Below are 23,579 nucleotides of genomic sequence, written 5' to 3' on the forward strand. Positions count from 1 at the left end.
CTGAATATCTACTAAATAAATATTATGTCAAAAAAAAAAATATTCTAGATGCACTAATGGTCAGCACTATTCATTCATTCATTCATTTTCTTTTCGGCTGAGTCCCTTTATTAATCTGGGGTCGCCACAGCAGAATGAACCGCCAACTTATCCAGCATATGTTTTACGCAGCGTACGTATCTCTGGGAAACATCCATACACACACTATGGACAATTTAGCCTTCCCAATTCACCTATACCACATGTCTTTGGACTGTGGGGGAAACCGGAGCACCCACAGGAAACCCACGCGAATGCAGGGAGAACATGCAAACTCCACACAGAAACGCCAACTGACCCAGCCGAGGCTCAAACCAGCGACCTTCTTGCTGTGAGTCGACAGAACTACCTACTGCGCCACTGCGTCGCCCTGCCTAGCACTAATTTATTGTTATATCTCTTCTCAGTCACAAGGAATTCCAAATTTTTCTGAATGTTATATCTTTCTTTATGTAAAAACTCAAAGCTTTATGATGCCTTACAAAATATTCTACTCCCAAAGCCCCTCCATCCTCCTTCATATTTTTTTGCATGGCTCTCCTTGCCTTTTTTCACTCTGCAATGGTTTTTGCTGAGTCAGAGGCTCCACATCCGTATGCCAGTGCAGGATTTACCTCTCTGTGCCATGAGACAGATTCACCTCACTGTAAAGTGGGATATAAATAGGTTTCGCTGAGGAACATTACAATCAGGTTGGATCCTGGTCTGGGGAACCCGGGGAGCTTTTTAGTCCAATAGAAGCATGGCATGACTCACGCTGAGCTATATTGCCTCTCATTACTCAAGGACCTCAAGACATATTTGTCATATTGGCACAGTTCTGATTTACTCACAGCATTTGTTGCCAATAAGATTTCTCCCGGTGTGAATATGGCTCACAGTAGAGATGCTTCCCACTGGATTATGGCAAGACATTGCAGGTAAATGGGGTTAGTAATAATAATAATAATAATAATAATAATATTATTATTATTATTATTAATAATAATAATAATAATAATAATAATAATAATAATAATAATAATAATAATAATAATAATAATAATAATAATGACCATACTTGCTCAATTATATTACAAAATTGCAAGTCCTTGTTTAAAGGGGTGGTCCTGAGTGTAATTTTAAGGCTTGGTTGTGTTTATAAGATGCAAAACAATGTGTGCTCATGCTTTACTTGTAGAAAATCGCATAATTTTTTCATATATCTTACTATGATTATATACAGCTACTCGGCTAACATGAAAATGACTGTCATATTTCCTAGTTCCTCTGAAAGGCCCGCCCTCCAGAGGCTCTGATTGTTCAGCTATCATAATGTGCTGTGATTTGCAAATCGGCTCCACATCACCTGTAAAGCGTCATGCCTCCACAAGCACGAAAGCATGTAAATAGTGTCAATCAGAGTAGCTGTTAGCAGTCTCTGTTTGAGCCTTAATCAGACAGAAAATGAAAAGTATGAACCCCATGCCTGCTCTCTACAAAAAATCTGACAAGTGTCTGTAATGAGTAAAAATAGGGTGCTGCTCCTTTAGAAGAGGATTGCCATTTTATGTGTGTGTGTGTGTGCGTGCGTGCGTGCGTGCGTGTGTGTGAACAGGCTTTAGACGTATGTAACACGAAAACCGCATGCATGTGGGACCGATGTTTATTTAATTTTTTCTCTAATGCTCGAATTAAGTAATTTCTCTGTAATATACAGAGACGCTGTTGACAGAAGAATAAAGTACAAGATGTGAGATGCGACACGTGTAGTCTTTCATTGATTTTTCTGCTGCAACACGAGTTAGGCGAGCTATCCTGTATTTTTTTTTACCTAACTCAATGCGTTACATGTGTTCTGCATATATTCGGTATAAGCATGTGTAGGAAATGTTCACATATCTTTTGCGAGTTCATTATCTGAGATATAGAATGCAGGGAAAGCGGGCGTATAGAGAGACACTGCAGCATTGCTGAAGATTGTGGGTGCTTACAGCGGTTTGACTGATAAATATGAATTTGTAGCTAAGTTGTTAACGGTGCCAAACAGCATTTTCCGTTGTTTACATCCTTGCTACAACATTCCGTTAACGCTAGACACTGTGCATGTCATAGATCAATTTTAACAAATTTAAAAAAATTACAGGTTGTGGCTCACAACCCACAGCTTCTGCTTGTTGGAGCTGCTCCTTTAAGGAGTTTTTAGCCTAATCCAGTACTGATCTGGAAGAGATTCTGGAAGCTGTCCTTTGTCAAATGCTAGCTATATATATTTTTTTAGTTCTCTTGAACATAATTAAAATTAGATTGTAAGCATTTTTTTCTTGTGTCGTGTCCTTTGGAAGCACAAATACAGAAACAGAACAAGCTCTGTGGAAAGGCCAGCGTTTGGATAACTTTTGAGCATTGACTGCTGGAACATTACAGAACCTTTGGCCAAACCCCTTCACTGCGCGTGGTGTATGCGCATGGTGAATGTGCGTAACCTGAAGCGTTTGTAAATTTTTTTGTAGTCCCCAAACTTCGTTCGCTGTAGGCTTTGCTAAGCTAGCTCTGTAAAAGCCAATGTCTCCTTTTGTATTGAACTTTAAGCATATTACATTCAGAGATGTTGTTTATGTTCACACATCTACATTACACATCAAGTAAAGTTTAAAATATGATATCATAGTGGACCACCCCTTTGATAATAATAATAATAATAACAATAACAATATTAATAATTTATTTTTAAATAGCACCTTTAAAACTTAAATCTTGAATCGCTTTACGCTTGAAAAAATACAAGAAGAGTAGAAAAAAAACTGTTATGCAGAGGATTATATAAATTATTAAGGTTATTCAAATTAAAATTATCATATATAATTTTATTAAAAAATAAAAAAGTAAACATTAAACCGATCAAAAATACATTTACATCTCACACATAGGCAAGTCTAAAAAAGTGGGTCTTTAGTAAAAATATCATGAAATGTATGGCTTATTATTATTAGGTATAAATGCAAATTAGGCATTATTTCATTAAATTTGCGCTCATTTGCATATATTTCCAGCACAGAAATCTGAACAGTCAGGTTCAAACACCTTCTTTTTTAAAGTTAAATGTTTCTACCAAATAGATTTAGTAATAAACCTCTAACCTTAATAAACCTCATTATTATCTATCCTATTAATAACCTCATTTAACACAATCATTCTTTTTTGTTAATTTCTCTGGTTGAATTTGACTTCTTTTACTGTTTTTTTTTTTCTTTGTTCTTTTAAGCTGTTAGTCATTAATTAACACATGGCTGCTGAAGAACTTTTCTGAAAGATTGTGCTTGTTTTTTTCTTATGTTCACAGCCAGGAAGTATGAAAGCGGGGAGTATTTAAATATCACAGGCATCACTCGGGATCAAGCAGGAGACTATGAGTGCGGAGCTGAAAACGACATTGCTTCACCTGATACCAAAACTGTGAGAGTCACAGTCAACTGTGAGTACTGCTTTTGTTTATGTTTGTTTACTGTCAACATGCACAATGACATTGAGTATTTTTCCCCCTCTCTGACTGGAGATACAAGCTCTGTTTCATAACCTAGTGAGGCTGTCAACTGTCTACTGAAACAGGACTTTGTAAGTGACCGATTTGGAAAGCTCTACACAGGCAGGAACCCCATGCATCATATAAATAGCAGTTCTCTGGGAAAACACACAGAAAGCTTGGCTTAAGTGATTTAAAGGAAGTGTGGTGTTAGCATGTTGCTTATCTAAAGGCACAATCCTCAAATTACATATATATATATATATATATATATATATATATATATATATATATATATATATTATACCATTATATTTTATCATAATTATATCAAATATATAATTTAAATTTCACATTTGCTTTCATGAGTTTCATGCATCTTGCAGTGCATTCGATTATTAATTAATATTATTAATTAATAAATATTATTATAATTTACATTCTATTTTCACAAAAAATGCAAGCAATATATTTAAAATCAAACTGAATTAATTCGAGTTCATGATCTTGTTTATATATGTTAGCCCCCCTGTTTATTTTTTCTCCAGTTTAACGGAGAGAAGATTTTTTTCAACACACACTCACTGGCCACTTAGGCTGGTCTTGACCATGGCAAAATGCATTGAGTTGGCAGTTGGACAAGTGTACCTAATAAAGTGGCCGGTGAGTATATGTATGTATATAACATGGGTCACAGTCGTCTAATGTTGATGATCTTAAATATCGATACTAAACTGTCCTTTAAACCCCATATTGATTTTATAATTTAAAAGTCATAGCGGTGCTTAGGTTCTCTTTATCGTTCTAATAATTGTTTTTAATTTTAAGTAAGAAAAAAATGTATCTCTCAATTAATTTTCACTATTATTGATTACGCTGATATTATTCATCACAACACCTCTGATATTAATTTAATACTTTAAATACTGTCTTCAATTCTCTATGTACAGTAGGTTTGTTTTAAGATGTCCATATAGAACCCATCATTGCACATGAAACTTGCTTCAACCTAAATTCCGCAGACAGTATCATTAGCATTTTTTTCTTTTTAAATATGTTTATTTTAGTTTCCCCTCTTATTTAAAGCAGTTTTTTGTTCCATTTACCTCCTCATATTCTCTTCGTCATATGCAACAAAATAATTTTTTTGTTCCCAAAATTTCAACAGAAAATGGCTGTAGGTCCTTTCAATACAAAGCTCCTTCCGACTGGAACAATCTCCTTTCTTCTTTTAGATCAGTTAAGTCGTTTAGTCTTTTCAGGGCTAATTTGTTTTCTTTTTTGGAAACAACTCGCAGATGTTATTAATATTGATTCTAATTTAAATGTTTATTATTTATTTGTATGTCAAATTGTTTGTGCTTTTGACTATATGTTTTTGTTTATTCAGGCTTTAGACTATGGGAAGTGTTTCTGGTGAAGTGTGCTGTTTGTTTGTTTGTTTGTTTGTTTGTTTGTTTTTCGTTTGTTTGTTTGTGTGTTTTGTTAGTTGTTTGTTTGTTTGTTATCATGTGAAGTACTCTGTTTGATTTGTGTACTTCTTAGGGACCCCCTTGAAAATGAGAAGGTTCATCTCAAGAGGCTGTCTCATTCAATAAATAGATTTAATAAAAAAATTATCTTTTTATTTCTAAAGATGTTCGGTGACTAAAATATAATTTTAATAAATATGTCTGTTTAATAGCACTCTTTTGTTCAAATGCACCAAAATATATGACCTGTATTCACTGAGAAATGGATAAAAATATGAATTTTCTACATAGGGTGTACTCATTTATACTGGGCACTGTATATATATGTACATGTACAGTATATGTTATCATATACAATATTATCATATATGTATTCCATGTTTCAACTACTCATAGCAAATCCTAGAACTGATGTCTCCTCAAAACCATACACGCATTTCTACTGTAGTATTTGGCTGCTCACCAGATCCTGAAACAGAGCTTACAGAGTTCCTTCTGTATCTCGAAGGCCGGCTGCGGTGGAAATTAGAATAGAATTCATGGTGCTGGAGTTTCTTAATATTTAACGAGAGAATTCCCTTTTTGTCTGGGATGGGATGATTAATTTTCAGTGAGGAATGGGCTCAGTGTTATATGGAGTCTTCTATTATGCAGGTAATGAGTCTCTCAAAGTGTGAAAAGACAGTAATGAGCACTCCAAGCATTAATGAATTATACTGACTTTACCCATCATGCTCAGAGTGAAGATCTGCCTCCCACCAAATACAGGGGGAAGGACACTTGACGCTTTCTCTTCCTCCTCTTTTCTCTTTTAAGTCATTTCGTCTCATCTGCGGTCACAGCCATCATTAATCTCTTTGTCTCCGTATATACCATATGCTGAATCACGGCAGAGCGCGAGCACATAAATCAGATCGACCGACACTCACACCGGAATAAATGTGGCGTTCAGACCATCAAACGCCAGCTCCCTTTACTATCATGCAAACACAGACTAATAGGCAGATAACCACTTGGAAATGTCAAGATTTGAGAGGGAATGGCTAGATGACAAGGATGAAGTCATAAGTCATATCACATCTCCTCCCCGTCGATTGTATTGACACTCTCTAATGAGGAGTGAAGCTGAGAAGATAGAGGAACGGCTCGGTGCTGAGTCTGCTGGGCTGCAATTCTGCAGCTTAATGACCGTTTGCAATGAGCAATTCATTCCTTTTATGGACACTATTTTTATACTGTTCTACATGTGTCTAAGGGTTTGGAAGCACAGGAAGTTGCTTTAACATGGCCTGTATGATCTGTCTGTCTGTCTTGTCGTGAATAATTCTTGATCAAGATGACTTGCTCATATTAGATTTTATTATACACAACCAAGGAAATGAATGGTCATGGTCAAAAGGAAATGAACGCCCCCTATGTTGCAATGTAATTGCAATAACCTTCATTTGAATTGGCATGTTGTTTTTAATAGGTGATTTAGATTAGTACAGTAACACAGAAATAATACAGAACAGACAGTAACACAGATATAATAAGAATGTTTGAAAATACTAAAGATTGAAGCTGTTTCACAACCATACATCACATAAAATGCCGTTCTGAGTATAAGCAAATCATTGTGTAATTAAATCAGGATTGTGATGTTTTTTTTATTTTGATTCAATTTGTTAAATTAAATTAAATCAAAATTGATATTTAATTTGTTGATGAACATTTCATGTTTTAGGCAATCACTCAATGTGTTTTAACCACAGGAAGACTAAAAACATTGTGTGAATGTGTTACAGTATATACACTACCTGACAAATGTCTTGGCATTGATCCCAGCTTTAGGAGCAACAAATAATAACTTGAATTATAGTTGATCATTTGGAAAAGTGGCAGAAGGTAGATTTTTCAGATGAATCATCTGTTGAACTGCATCCCAGTCATCACAAATACTGCAGAAAACCTATTGGAACCAGCATGGACCCAAGATTCTCACAAAATCAGTCAAGTTTGGTGAAGGAAAAATCATGGTTTGGGGTTACATTCAGTATGGGGGCGTGCGAGAGATCTGCAGAGTGAATGGCAACATCAACAACCTGAGGTATCGAGACATTTGTGCTGCCAATTACATTACAAACCACAGGATTGCTCCTGGATTGGCCAGCCCAGTCCCCAGACATGAACATTATAGGAGGAGGCGTTGAAGATGAATCCAAAGAATCTTGATGAACTCTGGAAGCCGTGCAAGAGCGCTTTCTTTGCCATTCCAGATGACTTTATTGATAAGTTATTTGAGTCATCGCAGAGATGTATGAATGCAATCCTCTAAGCTCATGGGAGTCATACACAATATTAATTCTTTTTCCACTGCACTGTGACTTTATATTCTATACTGTACATTATTATGTACAATAATAAAAAATCAAGGCATGATCATATTTTATTTTGGTACAATAAGCCTAATCTAGAGGCCTTTGCCATTCTTATAAGCCACTTCTGATACCAAATGATCAAATAAAAGTCAAGTTGTTATTTGTTGTTCTTAAAACTTGGATAGTCGACAAGACTTTTGTCAGGCAATGTAGCTCTATATCAGTCTGATGGCTTTGCCGTCAGTCAAATCATTTTGTTTTGGAACACATAAAAGTTTATAGGCAAACATTGCGTATACAATAAACCCAAATGGATTTTTATTTTTAATCACTACAAAGACATATTGCTATTTTGGTGCCAATGTTGTTGTCAGTTTGGAGCTATAGTTCATCTGATTCATCTATAATAGTTATCGCTGCTTTGAGCTATAATAAACTGTTTGAGCAGCCCATCATAATTTGTATAGACCAGGAAAACAAGTGAGAAATAGTATATTTGCACAGCTCTCATTAATTAAACAAGACAGAGATTGGTGTCTATTATGTGTTCAGCATTGGGTTCCACTATTTCACCCTCGATGAAAACAATTCTTACTTCTAGCCAAGATTGTTTTGGTGCTACTTAAAAAACCTCTTTGGTTAAGAATAAATTTCCTTTGGCTCTGGCTTTGACCGGGCTTTTTTGACTAGGCTCTGGCTCCAAACCAGCACTCGAGCTGCTTTGGTGAAAAAGAGTAACAGTCAGCAATAAATTCCTGAAGAAATGGCTGAGGTAAGGCTGCTCTTAGTATGTTCATGGGCACGCATTCCGAAACCCTGGAGCTCATGTCCAAAATAGTGCTAATTTTCATATAGGTGCTATATTTAGGCTGAACAACTACATTCTTGGGCAACATGGTGGTGCAGTGGGTAGTACAATTGCCTCACACCAAGAAGGTCTCTGGTTCGAGCCCCGGCTGGGTCAGTTTGAATTTCTGTGTGGAGTTTGTATGTTCTCCCGGTATTCGCATGGGCTTCCTCTGGGTGCTCCGGTTTCCCCCACAAGACCAAAAATATGTGGTATAGGTGAATTGGGTTGGCTAAATTGTCTGTAGTGTATGCGTGTGTTTGAATGAGTGCCTATGGATGTTTCCCAGTGATGTGTTGCAGCTGGAAGGGCATCCGCTGCGTAAAACATATGCTGGATATGTTGGCGGTTCATTCCACTGTGGCGACCCCAGATTAATAAAGGGACTAAGCCAAAAAGAAAATGAATGAATGAACTACATTCTTGCTTAAAATGATCTCTATTTAGACCGTGCTTTTTGGTGCCACAAGACAATCATCATTGTCGTGACATTTCCCTGTGTCTCTAGAATGATTAGTCACATGGCATTTACGCTGCCGGTTGGCTTTCTCCAGGTATTATAGGCCTCCTTGGCACAAGAAGGTTGAGGCTCCGCTTGATTCACAGTGATTTATAGTGACAGCTAATGGAAGCAGCAACAGCAGATCTTGTTCCCTTCAAAACGTTCTGTTTTAGAGCAGGAAAAGGGATAGACATAATCCCAATGTATCAATCAAAGCACTTTCACCCACTAGAGCTGGGTGAAAAATTAGCCAGAATGGAGGTGCCAATGTTGGATTTAGAAGAGAAGCGTTATCTCAGCATTATGTCCCAAAATAAAAGTGAGAAGGATGCGAGAAGGACCACTCTGCCAGTGCCCATTCCCTTGCTCAAAGAAATCCTCGATGTCAAATGCACAGAGGTAATAGGATTTTATTCAACCACTCGACAGCAGAAAATTCTCTGCATTAAAGTATTGTAATATATGCTGTACTGTATCTTACCAGAGTAAGATGATGGATTGGACCTGTGGAATTTTTCGAGCTGAGGTTGCTAATTCACTTTGAGCAGGCTAGTTGTAAATAAAGTGTTTGTAAAAAATGGTGTAAAATGTTGCTCGGGCAACGTAAAAGAGGTTGATGTGACATCTGTGGTACCTTTCTTTGTGTTTGTCATTTTATTAGCCTAATGACCGCAGATAGTGTGACTCAACTGTGACATTTCAAGGGTAATCAGTGTAATTAAATACACGCTAAAATAATCCGGTTTGAAAATAATTACAGCTTTTAGGTATGTGCAGAACTGACCTTCAGGTTAATTGCAGATTATGACCACTAATTGAAATAAGCTAATTTATTAGATGAAAACTAATTCTTTGCATGTTTTTAATGCATTTAACCAATGCATGTTTTAGTCGTGATTGTATTAAAACTACATAGACTTGCGGTGGTTACTTCAGTTCTTTTTGTAGCTGTATTACACTTAATTTGAATTAAATTGTGAATAGGGTGGTTTTTGCTTTTCTGATATATATATATACACACACATATATATACACACACACATATATATACACACACACACACACATATATATATATATATATATATATATATATATATATATATATATATATATATATATATATATATATATATATATATATATATATATATATATATATAATGATATCTAATTGAATTATTATATAATGCCGTAGCGGTAGACCTGTGGTAAATAAAACCCAATAGACCCATGTGTGACTAACACCTTGAATCATTTACCAGTTTTGTTGTTAGTCGTTCCCTAGTGAGTCAGATAGTCTACTGTCAGCACTCTTTGAAAGTCATGTAGATCATTCAGCCAACTGAAATAGTGTTAACAGTTTAAATACCCATGTTGACCTCCAGTTAATAACCTTCATATGTAACCTTCAACATGAAAAAAGCGGATTGTTATTTACGGTCAGTGTAGTGATTGTATATCTGGGTGCGCAGGCTAATTCCTAACATGCTGAAATTCAGTATCTAGTAAACACCACCCAGACCTGGTGCTCAGTTCCAGCCAAATCAAACATTAAAGAACATTTTGAATACCTGGGTTGTGTAGCACTGAGAATTGACTGCCTTTTAAATTCCTGAATTCCTGAGTTGAATTTAAATAAATGGGGCAGTTCATCCAAAAAATATTATGTTATTTTGCTTACCTTACCTTCAATATACATTGATATGTATATGATGTAAAAATAATGCTATATATATATATATATATATATATATATATATATATATATATATATATATATATATATATATATATATATATATATGACCTTTTATGTGAAGCTGCTTTGACACAATCTACATTGTAAAAGCGCTATACAAATAAAGGTGAATTGAATTGAATTTAATATATATATATATATATATATATATATATATATATATATATATATATATATATATATATATATATATATATATATATATATATATATATATATATATATATATATATATATATATATATATATATATAAAACAATGAGCAGCAGTGCATTATGGCTGTATATCAACACTGGTGGGAGGCATGCGTATAGTGTGCCACCAGTGATAATATACTGCCATATTGCACTGCTACAAGTTCAACAGTTTAATAGCAAAACCGTGTATATAAAGTTCTGTCTGGTTCTTGATATTCTGCAATAACAGCACTCTTAATTATACAGTTGAAGTCAGAATTTGTAGCCCCCCTTTGAATTTTTTTTTCTATTTTTAAAATTTCCCAAATGATGTTTAACAGAGCAAGGAAATTTTCACAGTATGTCTGATAATATTTTTTCTTCTGTAGAAAGTCTTATTTGTTTTTATTTCAGCTAGAATAAAAGCAGTTTTTAATTTCTTAAACAACATTTCAAGGACAAAATTATTAGCCCCTTTAAGCTTTATATTTTTTCCATAGTCTACAGAACAACCCATCATTATACAATGACTTGCCTAATTACCCTAACCTGCCTAGTTAACCTTATTAACCTAGTTAAGCCTTTAAATGTCACTTTAAGCTGTATAGAAGTGTCTTGATGAATATATAGTAAAATATTATTTACTGTCATCATGGCAAAGATAAAGTAAATCAGAGATGAGTTATAAAATATTATGTTTAGAATGTGATGGAAAAAATATTCTTTCCCTTAAACAGAAATTGGGGAAAAAATTGACAGGGGGGATAATAATTCAGGGGGGCTAATAATTCTGATATGCTATACATTTGTGTTTTAGTGTTCATAAAAATGGTACTTACTTGAAATGGTACTTGTCTTAAAATGGTCTTATTTCCACAGAAAGATATTCATATCTAATTTGGACAGAGAATTGGTTCTATAGTCAAAAACAAAGAAAAGTTATATTATATTATATTATATTATATTATATTATATTATATTATATTATATTATATTATATTATATTATATTATTATATTATATTATATTATATTATATTATATTATATTATATTATATTATATTATATTATATTATATTATATACATTTTTCATTTGTTTTTGTCACTTTTGTACTTTAAATTTAAGCTTTATAATGAGGTTTCTTGAAGCTCAATTTGTCTTGTCTGATAGGACTATATGGCACACCGTTCTCTTATTTTCTTGTTGAAATTCACACCAGATGTTTAGTTTTATATTCCACTTTCACACAGGCATTTTTCAGATGCTGCCTCTATAAAGACATCAAGCTAAAGAAATATATAAATAAGACGGATTAGGTGATGTCATGTAGCTCACAGATGTTAGAATGTTTATGCAAAATGCAGTTGAAGGAGCTTTCGAGTGGCAATGTAATGCCTTTACTTCATGTGTCATTTTGTCAAGATGCATTTTGAGCTAATGTGTCCTGGAACAACCACTTTGTTCTGCGAATTACAAAAAAGACATAGACTTTACATTCAGATTTCACCTTGCTTGAAACCTCCTACTGTTTTATAAAGGAATTTGTATTCAGAAAGGACTTGAAGTCATTGTGTGGTGTAAGAGGTTGATATAAGCTGTGCAGCTGTGTAGCCATGAGTGATTAGTGAAATATTAATCTGATGGATGTTTAATCCTTAGCTGTAAAACAACATATACTTTTTATGTTATATCGTTTTTTAAAGGCATGATGCATGCTTTTGTAACTTTGAATAAATAAATATATTTAAAAATATACATAACATGCAACAGTTAGTACTAACTAAGGGATCCAAAATGTGCCAGAAAAATCTCCTACTCCATTATACCATCATGATACCTGCCAGGATGGGTCCATGCTTATATCTTGTTTATGTCATATTCTGACACTGCAATTCGAAAGATACAGCAGAAATTGACACTTATCGCACCAGGCAAGATTTTTCCAATACTCTGTTGTTCTGTTGGTGAGCCTGTGTTGACTCTAGCCTCATTTTCTTAGCTGACAGGAATTACAGTTGTAGCTCATTCGCTCCATTGTCTAACATGTTGTGTGTTTAGAGATTCTCTTCTGCAGATCTTGGTTGTAAAGCATGGTTATTTGAGTTACTGTTGCCTTTCTATCAGCTTCTATCAGTCTGGTTTTTCTCCTCTGACGTTTAATATCAACAAAATATTTTCACTCATATAACTATATATTTTTTTCTAAAATATAAACATGAAAGTTCATCTAGATCAGCTGTTTCTGCAATACTGAGTCATGACTGAGTACCAAATTGTCTTTCTGGCACCAACAATCATGCCATGTGTCAAGTCTGTTGAAGGAGACTTAGGCCCAATCCCAATTCCACCTCTTAGCCCTTCCCCTTTTGCGCATTCACATGAAGGGTTAGGGGTGTCCAAACTCTCTTTAGCTTGAAGGCATAGGGCTACGGAGAAGGGCTAGATATCCATTGAAACTGAGATTTTCCAGGACCACAGTAGAAACTAAGGGCTATGAAAGTTTTGCAAATTATAACAATTATAGCTACAAAATGGCTGCACACGCGAGTTATTAACTTTTTTTACAACAAGCAAGCATGTTTTAATACATTCATTAAGGGGTTTGTGTCTTACAGTCATGATTTTTAATGAAATTATTTTTAAAATATTTGTAAAAATTATTTTAAAAATGTTAAAATATATAGCATTTATAATCCAAATATATATAACCCAATATATAATCCATAGTAATAACTCATGTACAGTAATCCCTCGACCAGTGACACTCGACTACCTTGTCAGAAAAGTCTAGTGGCTGGGAATTACCATTTTACAGTGTCTGGTATAATGTTAATGTTGTTTTTGTGTGTTTACATAGATGAATATGGCCACGATATAAATGCACAGTACAGCTGCGTCCGTATTGCCACATTATATCGTTATGATAACATAATATCGTTGCCCTCTGTGATTTCCTGAATAAAAAGAATGCAACTGGAATAATTTCAGCAGTCCCCATCATCTATCTTATATGAAGCATGAGCTTGCGACGACATATGATGATGTGTTGTAGTGGCGTCCCATTTCTTAGGGACAAATTTGAAGCCCTTCCATTCACACTCTTTCTTTTTACAATTTTTCTAGAGTTAAACAGACTTGGCTTAAGGCTGATTTATACTTCTGCATCAAGCGCACGCGTATGGTACGTCGCGGCCTATGCCTCGCTATGACGCGTAGCGCAAGCTCTGTGATTGGTCGGCTTGGAAGTGCTGACAAGTGTGCGACAAGTGTGTTTGTTTTGTGTTTACCTTATGGATAAAGTTGTTGCACGTCCGCCAGTTCCTGTCTGAAAATGAGCGTTTGAGCCAAGCGTTTGGCTGAGTTTGAGCCACTTGTACATTAAGGAAGCATTCAGAAAAAACAAAACACCAGCGAAGAAACTCGACACAGAGGAACATAAACACCTCACTGCAAACTAGCGTTTTGGAAGTGTTATTGCAGAGCAACAAAAACAGCGCGCAGAAGTATGAATGCACAGCTACGCGTGTTGCATGCTTCGTGGGTCACACCGATCACTTGACGCAGAAGTATAAACCGGGCTTTAGAGTTATTCGATCCTATCAGCTCATTTCCAGGACTGCAGGAGCACTTTTAGCTTAGCTTAGCATAGATCATTGAATCGGATTAGATCATTAGCATCTCGCTCAAATTTTAATGAAGACTTTTAATGAAGCTCCTATTTAAAACTTGACTCTTCTGATGGTACCCTGTGTACTAAAAACATCATAAAATTAAAATGAGCTATTTTTAAAGCTGATATGGCTAGTAATACTCGAAATAATCAAGGAACTTTGCTGCCATACCATGGCTGAAACAGGATCAATGATATTATGCAGATTCTAATTAGTGGTTCAAGTGTAAGGATTGGTGCTAGGAACTACTTTTAGGTGCCTTGTTATATCATTGTGTCCATTTCAGACTTGGAATGGAATGGTACAGCCTTTTTCAGAGGGATTTCTCAAAACCAATGTTTTGGATGCTCTAAACACATCTGTCAGTTTTGATTATCATATTTATTTCAATTATGGTCACATGACTTTGCATGAATCTTCATGTGCCTCAATGGGGTAAACTAACTATACTGTAGGTCTCTGCAGTAAAGTCATGGAAGTTACCAGATTGGTGCGCAGGGCCAATATTGTTTTCGAAAATGTTACCTGATTGTTTTATGTCATGGTGATGGTTGGGTTTAGGGGTGGAGTCAGGTAAGGGGGTTCATATTCTGTGCATGATTTGGAAACAACCACTAGTTCAGTTAAAACACCCACTAAGTCCGAAAGGGCCACTTTTGCTCTGCAGAAACCTCATTTTTGGGTAAACACCTGATCTATGGTTTTCTGAGCACACACAAATAAAGACTGCTGTCAGACAGCACCTTGTAGTATCACACTTCTCTTATAATTATAGTTGTGTCACTGTTAAACCTCTTAAAGTTCTTTCTGTCTTGTTACACTTAAACTGTCAAATACTCTGAAGGTCATGTCAAAAACACAAAAGGGACAGAAAACTGAAACAGCTCTTTGTGAGTCCCTGTATGTCATTTATGGGGGGTGTCAAACATTATAAAAACAACATTATAAGCTGGTTGTGTACATTTTCTGCAGACACAATTATGTTCAAATACCATAAAAAAGTTAGTTTTACATAATAGATCCTGTAAGAGCTATAATTTGAAAAAATTTATCCTCAAAAAACGTACTTATTCAGTACTCAAATAAATGCACAATATACATGTTAATATGTTTAGGTTATGCTTACATTTGTTGATCTTTTCCCCAGTTTGTGATGGTTTGCTCATCATAATCGCTTATCATTGGACTGTTTTAAGTTATTATTATGGGGGATAGAGAATTAAACGAAAGTGAGAATTAAAAATTTAATTAAGAAGCACACTGCAAACAACTTCCTACACTGGAATCTTACTTAGATTTTTTTATCCTGTTTCTAGTCCAAATATCTAAAAATTCTTAAATCAAGAAGCATTTTCTAGATGAAAATAATGAATAATAATGATACAGTAAATCTCAAACCCTGTAAACTAAACAAATTGTGATAATCAAATCTGAGCTTTCAGGTAAAGGATTTAGCCATCATTATTCAAATACATATCGCAACATTACAAATTGTGAAGTTGGATGACTACATTACTCCCTATGCTAAAAAAATCTTTCAGATGGGGTTCTAGTGGCTGGGATGCACAAGAAAAGAAACCAAAAAGCCACTCTGGCGACATCCTTACATCCTTTTTTATTTACAATCTCCTCACTGCTGCTAGTCACGGCACTCATTTCTACGTATGTTGTGATTCTGACCTGAAGTGACAATGACGAAACCCAAAACTGATACGTAAAAAAGCGTGAGCGTGTAATTTCCTTTACCATTTTTAATGCACTTTGCCCTTGTGCTCCCCAGCCATTTTTCTATAATTAGACGGCCATCAACCGTTTTCTCAGAGGATGACAAACTGACAAACCATTGCAGCAGCTCCGATACAAGTTTTTGAAGAAAAGTAAAAAGCAGTGCAGTGTTTGGGTATGCTGTGTTTGTCTGAGGTAATTAGTCTACCGTTATAACTGAAATGTGTATGTTCCATACAAAGTGTGAAGCAGATTGGTAAGTTCTACCTACATGAATGGTGGTGCGCTCGCGTCATTCAGAAAAGTTCCAATGTTTTTCAACTAGGTGTACCTGAAAAAAGCGCTCGCGTCACCCCCTATTGCTTGCTATTGCACGTGCCTCTATTGGAAATGACAAACTTACACCCTAAGCTTATTGCCATTGCTTCCAAGGTGCACACTAAGCAGCCTCATTTTAGTAAAACCATAGCCTTCACACCAAAACTTCATAAAGTTTTTTTTTTTTATCGTTATTGACTGTGGTGTACTGTCAATAAATACTGATACCAATTTTATCGCCCAGCCCTACTTAAAATTACGAAAGTGTACCCATAAGGTACTAATGTCCTCCTGTATTGTACAAAAATAGCACCTGCTGAAAAGGTACCCCAGTGACAAACTTTCTACCTTTGTTTATCAGAGTTTAGCATCCAGTAAACATCTGAATGAAACCAGAATTAAATATTGCTCTTTCTAAGGCCTATTTTGAATTTCAGAAGATCATCTTTACTGTCAGTATGTCTAAAATCACATTATACAGGCACTTAAATTTCGACCAACTTTTTGTCTCCCTGCTAAAATTGTTGTACAGTTGAAGTCAGAATTATTAGTCCCCCTTTTAATTGATTTATTTTTCTTTTTTTAAATATTTCCCAAACGATGTTTAACAGAGGAAGGAAATTTTCACAGTATGTCTGATAATATTTTTTATTATAGAAAAAGTCTTATTTGTTTTTTTTTTTTTCAGCTAGAATAAAAGAAGTTTTACATTTTTTTAAAACTTAATTTTTTTTATTTAAATTATTTTTAAATTAAGGTCCGAATTATTAGCCCCTGTAAGCTAAATTTTATTTCCACAGAACAAACCATAGTTATACAATAACTTGCCTAATTACCCTAACCTGCCTAGTTAACCTAATTCACCTAGTTAAGCCTTAAATGTCACTTTAAGCTGTATAGAAGTGTCTTGAAAAATATCTAGTCAAATAATATTTACTGTCATCATGACAAAAATAAAATAAATCAGATTTTAGAAATGAGTTATTAAAACCATTATGTTTAGAAATGTGTTGAAAAAATATTCTCTCCATTAAACAGAAATTGGGGAAAAAAACAGGGGGCTAATATGTCTTCAACAGTATATAATGTGAATATGAGCAGTAAAAATTAAATTTGGGTCTACAAACATATTCGGTTTACCTAACTTGGCCTACTATTTTTCATGTAGTATGAATGCTCAGCTATCTGCCATTTAGTTGACCAGAAAACAGCCTTGCCTCAAACTCTGAGTTGCAGACTGATCAGCATATGCAGCCAAATCATTGAAATTAGATGGAAAACAGCAACCAAGTCAACATGCTTTTAGTAATATGAGAAAATTGTTATTGTCCATGTCTCAAATAGATGTGTTTACATGGCGGTTTCCTGTTATTGTCCTAATGAGGCCAAGTGTCCACTTCTGCACTCTGTGTAAACATAGTCATTGACTAAGAGGTTATAGTGCAGCTTAAACTTCAGCTCTAATTTGAGGTTTATTTAAACAATCTGTGAACAATGTCGCAATTACAGTCCCTTTCTCATACGTTCTTTCCATTTTAAATTGGCTGTTCGGCCGATTGCTTTTGGCCGAGTGTGTTGTTGCATTTTTCACAGACAAGAAAGCTGTCAGAAAGTCGCGAGTTAATTTTAGGCATTTGCATTTCCAGTCTGTTGCTGGAGTTTCTTAACGTGAGGACCAAAGACTTGTCAGTTCTGATAAAGCATGCTGTCATTAAGCCGAGTAGCAGGATAAACTGATCAGAGGCGAAGCAGGTATACGTCCAAATCACCTGTTTGGAAAATGCAGAACTAGGAGAAAAGAGAAGCTTGTGATCCAAAGCGTACCACCCTATTTGTGAGACATGGCTGTGTGTTGTGCCTCAGGCATGTGCGGCTAATTCTGTCTCCCTTGACTTTAGTGATGTGATTGCATATTAATGTAATGTGAGCTGTAATGAAGACAAATGTTGCCAATGCAACTAAGGAGTTTTTCAGAGCCCAAAAGACGAATAGTCTTGACCAGCCGAGTCATTTCCCTGCTTAATCCAATTGAGCATGCTTTTCACTTGCTGAAGACAATTGAACATGCCATTCACATAGGCCTATCCCCAATAAACAACTGGATTACAAATTTATATGTGATTTACTACTAAATATGTAAGATTACTTTATTTTAAATTTACGTCACTGCTTATTTTATTTCAGTTACTTGCAGTGTTCATTTTATATTTAAATTGAGTTAACTGAATGCTAAAGTAGCTAAAAATAGCTACGCATAATAGATGATTTACATACAAGAAAACAATAATTGATAAAGAAGGTCGCTGGTTCGGGCCTCAGCTGGGTCAGTTGGCATTTCTGTGTGGAGTTTGCATGTTCTCCCCGTGTTCGCATGGATTTCCTCGGGGTGCTCCATTTTCCCCACAGTCCAAAGAAATGTACTGTAGGTTAATTGGGTAAGCTATTCATCTGTAATGTATGTGTGTGAATGTAAGAGTTTATGGGTGTTTCCCAGTAATGCGTTGATGCTGGAAGGGCATTCGCTGCTTAAAACATATGCTGGATAAGTTGGCGGTTCATTCCACTGTGGCGACCCCTGATGAATAAATATTATATATATATATATTAAATTAAAATCATTATTAAATTATTATTATTATTATTATTATTATTATTATTATTATTATTATTATTATTATTATTATTATTTAGACAACCAAATAATAATTATGATAATGATAATAGTAATAATAATAATAGCAATGATAATAATGCTTATAAAAATAATAATAATGATAACAATTAACCAATATCCAGTTACTTTTATTTAATAAACAATTTCTGTATTAAAGTAAAAAAAAATTACTGGATATTGATTTATTTATTTTTTTATTTAAATTGGTATTATTATTTGTTGCCTGAATGGACAACTTAAGTGGATATTAAGTAACTCCTTCAAGGTTCAGTGTTTATGGAGGTTGTTCCAGCAACATAACCTGTTGTCCCTAAATGACCATAATTATATGCTGCAGTATAAGAGACACCATTTTATATTTTAGCTGCATCTGTAGTTTGTAAAATCTCTTTATGCGCTTTCTAAAATTTGCATAATGCAGTAGTCTTTTTTTTACATTTTATATTCCCTTCACTTTGCATTCTCTGCTTTTCCACAGCTATTATTGGCTTAACGGTGCGTGTTTAAAAAGTCAGGGCTTCATCAGGATTGTCCTGATTTGTATTCTACTTGTTTGGGTTTTTGTAAATGCAATTAAAGAATTGATGCTGTTACTGGCTTGACATTTCACTCTAATGATTATATCCATGCACAGACACATGCATTTATGATTTGACATGTTCGTGTAGCTGAAAGAATTTTCAACTTGTACAGCTGTATCCATTGGACTATGCAGTAAATGACAGCCATCCAAGCATATATTAAAAGCAAGACTCCATTTTATGGAAATTTAAGATTTACTAGAAATTTGCTGTTACTTGGCACAGTCTAGCCGTGACCCATCATTTTATTTTTGTATGATTTGATATGTGACTGAAATTGTAGCAGGTTTCCAAGTTGAGAAACCTCAAATGCAGATTTGTTCAAAATTCCTGAATGCTGTAAAGAAATGAAAGGGCCTTTATGTCTGCAAGACTGGATAAGGAGGATATGGGGGAGGCCTTTGGATGACATTCAGTGTCATTTTACTTCAGTAGAAACATAGTATAGAAAGTAGCCAGAAGTAGTCAATCTTAACAGTTGTCCAGGGCTTACAAAGGGCTTTTGAAATCAATGAATGACATCAGCTCTGTTCCAAAACCTACTCAACTGCCTTGCTGTCTGCTGCCTACATAGGCAGCAATTGATTTCAAGTTGTAGCTTTTTTACGTATTTCTAAGCTTATTACATATTTCAATGCGGTCATGTCATTGGCCCATGAACATTTCCTGCTTGTTATCAAACTATTTCATAACTGTGTCAAGAGGCAATTCAATCGTGACTTAAGGTTAAAACAGCTATCATAGCATTATTTATCAATATGTGGCTCTTTTTGAATTATCGGAAGCGATAGTATTAAAAAATGTAAAACAGGAAATATGATGGGACCATTGTTCTTGATTACATCCCTCAAAATGGTCTATAAGCAAACATGCACAAATGTATGGTAAAATTATCCTTTTTTTTGGCACTGAATTTGTTTTGTAATTTTCATTTATATTAAGTGCTGCTTAGTTTTTTCATTAAAATTCTGTATGAAAAGAAAAGTTGTGATACACATGTACACTGTTAACAGTTTCCTGCAGAATCTACAGTGACTTACTGGCAACAGCTCGCCTAGTAACTTACTGTAAATCAATTACAGCAAAATACTGTATTTACAATGCTATTTATCTTGCTATATACTGTATGTATACTGTATGTACTGTAAAATATTCAGTAATTTTCACAATGCAACTGTAATATACAGTAACTTACTGTATAACTGTTCTACGGTAAAGTACGGTTATATAACAGTTAAACACTGTGTAATTTACACAGTGTAGGATTTTATATGGAACCAGAATGCGGAGCTAAAACTGTATTGAAATTGCACCACAGTATGTGACAGTTACAGAAGTCATTTTGAGCGGAGAGGGAAATTTAACATATTTGATTAAAGATTATGAGGGAACATGAATTTAAAAAGGACACATACATTTATAATAAAGACTACAATGGGACATACAAAAATAATTGTGAATTTAAATTTCAGGTGACTTTATCATACTGTACAGGTTGCAGATAGACATTTTTATACAACATGCTCCTGACTAGCTTTGACTTTTCCAACAAAACAGATGGCTTACAGTATGTACAGTGACCCTTAGAAACAGCCGCTGTTGAGGCATTTGTGTATATTTATGGTCAAAACCAGGATAGAAAATGCCACTTCTAAATCATGATGTAAAAATCTTGCTGACATTGTAAGTGAACCCCAAAGAATGTAATAAAATTAAAACGAAAAATACAGTTCGTGACTCTTTAATGTAGCTTTGACATGCACTAGACACACATTTCTTTGTCCCTCCTCAACTTCTGTGATGTAAATGTAGGCTTTGAAACTAAAAATGACAAGTAATGAAAGATCTCACTGACTGACCCAATTGTCCCCCCAAATCTACAAGCTGTACCTCTGACGCACAAACTAACCAAAGACTCTACTGCATTTTGGTAAATGACTCTATGAATTGTTCCCCTTTGATATCCTAAGGCTTCCCAGACAAATAAGTGATTGTCTGAAGTGCCCATCTTCCCTGTGCAGTACAATACGGTTCCTATTCTTCAGCATGATAGGCTAAAAGCCAATTTGTCTATTTACATAGATTTGTGACACTGTGGTTAATGATTTCATTCAACTGAGTACTTTTCTCCACAGTGCGTATTCTCTGTGGGGCACACAAAGCCTATGTTCCCTTAGCATGAGCGTTATTTATAAGGATTGGATGTGTTAGAGAAAGAACATGATGTTATTCTTGAATTTTAAATGGAAAACTTAATGAATTAATAAATCTTGGCTGCTAAACCCAGCGCTGGCGAACAGAATAGGACAATGAGGTGGAGACAGCAATTGGAGCAGTCGCTCTGTTTATAAGCTGATAAGTCATGGACTGATGAGTCCATTCCTTAATTGTGAAGAAAACTCATTTTAGCCTCTGGCTGAAGAGGTGGGTTATTAATTGATCTTGTAATTAAAATAACATGTCATACTTGTTGGGAGGATAAAGGTGCAAGCCTGTATAAATCATCCCTTCCTTCGGAGCGTCTTCGTAACATGATAAATTAATTATTGTTGGTCGGGAGATGTGCCAGTTAGTCATTCAGTACATCCAACTGACACCGACATCATTGAACTTTACAGTCAGACATGCTATGATGTTTTAAAACCTATTAGGAGGGAAAATAATAGACTGGATTAGCTTTCATTTTCAGTTAACCCACCAACCTCTGGCTTCAGTGCGATAATAGAAAATCCTATTTAACTCTATTGGGTTTTCCCACCAAGCCTAGATTTATCCCAACAATAAAAACAGCCTGTTTTGAATGAGTCAACCTGATTTTTTTTTTGTACATGTCAAATCTGTTTGCGAAAGAAGAATCACAAAGGCCCTGAACCCTAGGGAACCTTGTTTGGCATGTATTGACGTATTCACCGATTTGTGAGGTGCTGTGTTCACAGGTATTTTCAAACGTAATCTCTGCCTTGTTATTTTAATTTGCGTTTGTGATCAAGCCACAACTGGCAAATTTGTCAAACAGTAAGCCCCGCAGCATCCATTTTTCATGCCAACTTTGCTATTTTCAGACCCTCCCATCTGCTACCAGCTTAGAAACTCACCAATGATTTACAGTTGCACTCTTTTGTTGTGAAGCCTGTAAGTGACTCAAGTTGTTGGGCTTCCGTGGCTTTTACACCACCATTTTGCTTGGCTAACGCTCATGTGTGATTGCTGTAATGAGAACTTCTTAAATGACTAATGTTATTGAATGCTAGACGCCATGAGTGTAGGTTTAATTAGGATTTTTTTTGTCTTCAGTAATTGTGTGAATTATTACCAAGCGACAACATCCTGCTGTCCCACGTGAAGCTAATATAGAAGTAACTCAAACTGCAATTCATCGAAATTCAGCTAGGCCTGGCACATTTCTGCACATTTCTGTTTACCCTAATGTTAAAATGGCCAACTTTACAGTGTTTACAGCCTGGTACAAAAAACAATTTTAGATAGCTAATATTACAGTTCATAACAACTGTGAGGGTGGTCAATTTGTTTATAACCTGTGCGTTTCATTTATATTAAGTCTGCATAATTAAGGGCGTGGCCACTTGATGACAGCTAGGTCTCGCTACTCGCCATTACGTCACCTCAGTTTTAATTGGAAGTAATTTGTGTTTTCCTCCTGTAGAAAAATGTCATAAGAACAATGTTTAGTGGCTCAATGTATTACAGCAGACTTTAAAAAAATAAATAAACACTTTATTGATATAGTATACAACCAAGCCCAAGTGGTCAAAACAGAAACGAGTCGCAGGTATTGAAGTGTTAAGCGTTTCTCCCCAAGAAAAACTCATCTAAGCAAAATGCTAGCAGTCATCTTTAGCTTCACTCACGCTCCGCTTCTTTGCCCAATTTTGGTTACCCCCGGTCGGCGCGATGACATGGGAAAGAATGGCAAAGGTTGGCCATGCA

At 35.1% G+C, this 23,579-nt stretch overlaps 1 protein-coding gene across 1 annotated transcript in view; it reads left to right on the plus strand.

Moving 5' to 3' along the window:
- The window catches only part of negr1 (neuronal growth regulator 1), a 231,929-nt gene that overhangs the window by 88,963 nt on the left and 119,387 nt on the right, over positions 1-23,579 (plus strand). Inside the window, exon 4 of the mRNA XM_056460143.1 lies at positions 3,362-3,493. Coding sequence (XP_056316118.1) covers positions 3,362-3,493 — 132 coding nt within the window. The remainder of the gene's footprint in view (positions 1-3,361; positions 3,494-23,579) is intronic.

This window comes from Danio aesculapii, chromosome 6 (assembly GCF_903798145.1).
Source record: "Danio aesculapii chromosome 6, fDanAes4.1, whole genome shotgun sequence".
Classification (NCBI taxonomy): Eukaryota; Metazoa; Chordata; class Actinopteri; order Cypriniformes; family Danionidae; genus Danio; species Danio aesculapii.